General features: G+C 40.4%; 1 protein-coding gene across 1 annotated transcript in view; it reads left to right on the top strand.

Moving 5' to 3' along the window:
• The first annotated feature begins 252 nt into the window (after positions 1–252).
• Positions 253–6252, top strand: part of cmc1 (C-x(9)-C motif containing 1) — a 13683-nt gene continuing 7683 nt past the window's right edge. Inside the window, exons 1-2 of the mRNA XM_060861285.1 lie at positions 253–403; positions 5934–6026. Coding sequence (XP_060717268.1) covers positions 385–403; positions 5934–6026 — 112 coding nt within the window. The 5' untranslated portion in view covers positions 253–384. The remainder of the gene's footprint in view (positions 404–5933; positions 6027–6252) is intronic.

The following is a 6252-nucleotide window of genomic DNA, read 5'->3' as shown; positions in this document are numbered from 1 at the left end:
AGGCACAGGCTCCCCGTGACCCGAGGTAGTTCAGATAAGCGGTAGAAGATGAGTGAGTGAGTGAATTTTAGATCTTCACCTTTTATTTTTTCTCAGATCCAGATTTGAGAATTCACTGTGCAGTAAAAATGTAAACTGGGTTAAATGTAAAGTGTTAAAACTGGTCCCAGGTCAGCCGGCACTCTGTACACACGTGTTATTGACGCAGGCGGAAGTTGATCTTTCTGCCCAATCAGCGGAGGGATTCTGTGTCCCGCTTACTGACCAATAAGAGTGCAGGAGGCGGGAGCAGCGTGTGTTATTAGTGTGACATTGAGCGTGTAGCCGTTATGTGAGTGTTATAACACGTTATAGTGAGCAGTGTGTAGCTGAATTAATTCACTCATGGAGACTTCAAACTCAGGTAACAGCCCTCACACCGTGCACAGGTTAGCCTTAAACACCGGGACAATGATTTATTAGTAAACGCTAATAAAGCTAGCTAGTTAGCTAAGATAGTTAGCTAAGTTAGCTAAGAAAGCTACAACACTGATGTTTGTATTAACGTGATAACTTACAGTTAACGGTAGTGCCTTAGACCTACACATGAATATATATATATATATATATATACACACACACACACACACACACACGCACGAATACAGCACAGAACATCTGTCTCACACACTTGACACACCTTACACACACCTTACACACACCTTACACACACCTTACACACACTTAACACACCTCACACACACTTAACACTAACACACCTTACACACATTTGACACACACTTAACACTAACACACCTTACACACACTTAACACACCTCACACACACTTAACCCTAACACACCTTACACACGCACCCCTAACACACACACACCCCTAACACCCCCCCAACACACACCTTAAACACACCTAACGCACTTAACACACCTAACACCGTAACAATGAGCTGAAGCAGAGATGCCAACTCTGCTAAAGTCTCTAATGCCACAGAAGCCACCAGAAGTCTCCAGGTGATGTCACAGTGTGATTTAATGTTTTTAGAATCATAATTATTATTTATATATCAAAACATGAGGAAAGAACAAATCTATAATATACACAGTTTATTGGCAAAATTGGTTTTGGGACGTCTGCCTTTACATCAGAGGTGTGGAACTCAATAGCACAGGGGGCCAAAACTTATAGCACACTTTAGGTCGTGGCCAAAACAGGATAAACATTTATTGAACAGCTAAAACTAAATCTTTTTTGAACATAAATGTGAATAAAAACAGACAGGCATTTTATTCCAGAATAAATAAAAGTAAACTTTATATAACTTCAAAATATTCCTGTTCAAAATTATACAAGTTACAAGTATGAACATGCTGCAAAACAATTCTGCTGTTCTGCAAAAGTACAAATAAATCAAAACATTCAGTTTTTTTGCTCTTGTGCCATTTTACAAAAAAGAAACTTAAACTTTAAATATTTTGATCTCCATAAAATCTGTCATTATATCATACAAATTCAAATTATGAGAATGGTCCAAAAAACCCTGGAAATATAAATAAAATTTGTGATTTTCAGCAAAAGTAAAAAAAAAAAAAAAATCAAAACATTGTTTTTTTTGCGCTTGTGCTATTTAGTCAGAACTGGATGCTTGGCATCTTGGCACCAAGTTGGTTTCGGTTTGGTGTGTTTAGGTTCTGTGTTGTGGAGATTCTCAGGATGGACTGCAGGTGTTCATCAGTGAGACGTCTCCTGTGTGCTGTTTTGTTCATCTTCATCACTAGGGCTGGGCAATTAATTGAAAAGTAATCGAAATTGACATTCAGAACCTATAATCGATCAAATTTTTCCAGGTCAATTATTTCGATTACTTTCCCATTAAAAACACTACCGCGTGTGGAGTCACGTGACCCCGCTCCGTTACGTTACGTTATTCCGCCGACATGTCGAGCATGGAGAGCTTAAACACTCAGACAACTGAGCAACAAGAGCAGCTTGTACCAAAGAAAAACGCAGTCTCCGTCATTTGGACACATTTTGGCTTCAGTAAGGATGACATGAACAAAATGAAGTCAGATGTAGACACTGTAGAAAAAACAGTTTCGACGCCCAAAGGTAACACCACCAATTTGTTTCAACACTTGGAGTGCAATCACGTTACTGAATATGAACAGTGCATGGCTCAAAAAAAACAAAAAGAGACTGACAAGTGCTCAGTAACAAGTGTCTCCGCAAAGCAGATGTCGATAACAAATGCATTCACAAATGCCACACAGTATGAGAAGAGTTCAAGAAGATGGAAAGAACATCTTCTTGAACTCTACAGTGGCTACAGTGGAGCGAAGCTATACAAGAGTTATTTTATTTAGAAGAGATACTGCTTATTTTTTACTTTTAATATGAAAAACATTGAAAATAATTTATTTTGTTTCCAAAAGTGCAAGTTATTTATTTTTATGTTCAACATTGTTCAACAGTGATGTTCAATAAATAATCATAGATAGTAGATATGTGTGTTTCCTTCAATTATTTTAAAATCAAGTAATGTACCTTTCATTCAAAAATCTCTCACTTGTAATATGTGAGCATAATTACTAAACAAAACTTGTCAGTGAACTATGAGGGCAAAATAAATAAATAAAATAATCGTTCATTAATCGTAATCGAGTTAAAATGTTCAATTAATCGAGATTTTGATTTTAGGCCAAATCGCCCAGCCCTATTCATCACTGAGAACAGCTTCTCACACAGATATGTGCTACCAAACATGCACAAGGTGCACAAGCAAGCACGAGCTTTGTCTTTACATTAGGGTTGTGTTGTTAGGGACGAGCTTTGTCTTTACATTAGGGTTGTGTTGTTAGGGACGAGCTTTGTCTTTACATTAGGGTTGTGTTGTTAGGGACGAGCTTTGTCTTTACATTAGGGTTGTGTTGTTAGGGACGAGCTTTGTCTTTACATTAGGGTTGTGTTGTTAGGGACGAGCTTTGTCTTTACATTAGGGTTGTGTTGTTAGGGACGAGCTTTGTCTTTACATTAGGGTTGTGTTGTTAGGGACGAGCTTTGTCTTTACATTAGGGTTGTGTTGTTAGGGACGAGCTTTGTCTTTACATTAGGGTTGTGTTGTTAGGGACGAGCTTTGTCTTTACATTAGGGTTGTGTTGTTAGGGACGAGCTTTGTCTTTACATTAGGGTTGTGTTGTTAGGGACGAGCTTTGTCTTTACATTAGGGTTGTGTTGTTAGGGACGAGCTTTGTCTTTACATTAGGGTTGTGTTGTTAGGGACGAGCTTTGACATTAAGGTTGTATACAGTAACAGACGCTTGACTTGATTGACACAGGAATGTTCCCAGGTAACCTGTCGTTCAGCAAGCAGGGCTCCAGACAAAAAAATCAATTAAGGAGACATTGGCTCCCCTTTAGGGGGAAAAACCAGGTGCCAAATAATTTTTTTAAGAGCCACATAACAATAAACTTATTTTTTTAAATGACTTACTTTTATTCATCCTGTTGTGTGTACATCTCCACTCTTTTACAGTTCCAGCATTTTTATCTTGAATATTCTGGGAACTGAAGTTCATGTGGGGACTTAATGTCTTTTCCAACTTACAAACTATATACAGTAGGGCCTACAGTCAAAAGAATTTCTCTTCATGCAGAATCCGAGCCAGTGACACCGACCATAATTATCTCAGCATCACTTGACCACTGAGTGTAGTTTGGCCGCCTCCTCTTCTTTTTTGCAGAAAGCCAGCGTTCTAGTGTTGACACATGGAGTGAATTACGTACTTTAGATTTGATCCTGTTTTGAGCTGAAAAGCCACGTTCACGCTGAGCAGCCGAAATTAGTAGGACAAGCTTTATCTCAACTAGATGCAAAACGTTCTGGAAATCTGTGCAGTAGGGCTCTTTTGTAAGTAGGACTTCCCACAAGCTGCAATAAGATTTATCTGAGAACTGTCCTTTTACAAGAGCTTTCAGCAATCTCCATTCAGCCTGCACAGCACTGATGTCACAACCATTTTACAGCAAGATGTCTCGATACCATTTCAGCAGTGTGTCAATTTCATTTTCTCCAAAAGTGTGGATGTCGTCTGGCCACGAATCACGACAAAAGACTGAGAAGCATCGAATGATCTCTGTCCTTTTTGTGTTTTTGTGCTGTGTTGTCTCTGTCTCTCATCATTACAAACCTCCTTTCAAGTTCCTTAACTGTAATGTCTACAGTTTCGTCTATGAGGTGGTTTAGTTCTTCACTGAAACCTGGGAGATCACAGCCTTTTAGTGGCTGTGTTTAGTATGTTTTGAAAGGAAATGCCCGTGTAGTCAGATGAGGCTGCTTTCTTCTGCCTTCTGGTCTGTTTTTCTCTTTGAGCTTTGTCCTGCTCCACCACATTATCATGCTGAGAAACTGAATTTAAGTTTGTGTAATTGAGAAATTCCTCCAACTTTCCATTTCTCACTGGTTTGTCCTTCATTCCCTTGATTGTACAAACACAGGAATCAATAGCTGCTATAGCCTGAGGAAGAATAACGGACTTCTTCTGAAGTATAAGACTCAACTTCGAGATTTCTCCAAACAGGTCATGGAGAAAGCAAAACACCACAAAAGGCAACTTTTCCATTTGTTGTGAGATGTGCTTTGCTCTTTCTCTTATTTCAGTGTTTTTGGATGAGGCAGCAAGGTGTTGCATGTGGAGGTGCACAGCTGTATATTGACCCTGGCCTGTAGTGACATCAGATGCAAGAAAATGAACTCGGGTTCAGGTCGGGGGGGCCGTTCCTCCCAATCACGCCCCTCCAGGTGTCACTGTCACTGCCCACGTGAGCATTGAAGTCCCCCAGTAGAATGACGGAGTCCCCGGTCGGAGCACTTTCCAGCAACCCTTCCAGAGATGCCAAGAAGGTCGGGTACTCTACACTGCCATTTGGCCTGTAAGCACAAATAACAGTGAGAGACCTCTCCCCGACCCGAAGGCGCAGGGAAACGACCCTCTCGTTCACCGGGGTGAACTCCAACACATGGTTGCTGAGCTGGGGGGCTATGAGCAAGCCCACATCTCTCACCGCGAGTAATGAGGATTGTTTAAAAAACTCGTATATTTTTCGTTTTGATGTAGTTTTTGGTGATTCTCGGTTTGCTCATTCATATTTTGGTGCTGTAACTCAGTGAAATGTTCACGCGCACCATCTCATTTTATTACATCAACACAACAAATTATGTGATAGGCTTCTGTTCACAGAACACGCACATAACGTAAAAGTTATATAATCATAACGTGTAAATTTGATTGGTCGCCATTGGCGACCTCAGCAAAAATATCAGTCGCAAATTAATATTTTTAGTCGCAAATGCGCCTCTTTTAGGCACAGTCTGGAGCCCTGCATGCACTGACCTGCTCTGTGACCAGGCTTCACGTTTCCTACCACTTTGTGTTTCTGTTGTTCCCAATTGCTTCTGTGTTGTTATAACTAACCGTGGAATATTTAGTTATGAGGAAATTTCATGAATGGACTTATTGTGCAAGTGGTAACCTTTCATGGTACCACAGTTGAATTCACTGAGCTCCTGAGAGCAACCTGTGCTTACACAAAGCTTTGTAGAAGCAGTCTGCATGTCTAGCTGCTTAAATTGAAACATCCATGGTCATGTAAGTGATTGGAACAGCTGAATTCAATGATTGTGAGCACATGTGTGTGCGTTTGTGTGTGTGTGTGTGTGTGTGAGATCATTCTGGCCGATCAGTGAAAAAAAATCATTTAATACGAAGAGATTCATAATTAAGTGTTTATAGAGTTATCGGGACTTTTAAAAATATTTTTTCTTGGCAAAAGCCTCTACACAAAATGAAGAACATAATTCATTAACTCTTACCGTGTGTGTGTGTGTGTGTGTGTGTGTGTGTGTGTGTGTGTGTGTGTGTGTGTGTGTGTGTGTGAGACAGAAGAGCCTCACCTCAGACACGTGGAACGTGACGTCCTGATCCCAAAACTGATGAGACAGAAAGCTAAAGAACTCTGTGCTCAACACGTTGAAGGTACCCCACACACACACACACACACACACACACACACACACACACACACAGAAAGAGAGACTCATAGAGCAATTGATCAGTAACAGATGTTTTGGCCCCCTCTGCACTGTACGTGCACTGTTTTGCTGTGATGCACTTCTCACCTTACATGTGTGGATCCTTCGTGTTCGTGTCTGTGTGTGTTGGTCTGTGATTCGTTATTCTGTTATTGTTCTTTATCACCTCT

This window comes from Tachysurus vachellii, chromosome 25 (assembly GCF_030014155.1).
Source record: "Tachysurus vachellii isolate PV-2020 chromosome 25, HZAU_Pvac_v1, whole genome shotgun sequence".
NCBI classification, from domain to species: domain Eukaryota; kingdom Metazoa; phylum Chordata; class Actinopteri; order Siluriformes; family Bagridae; genus Tachysurus; species Tachysurus vachellii.
Note: the sequence above shows the minus strand (reverse complement) of the source record. Positions and strands in the feature narration are given on the sequence as shown.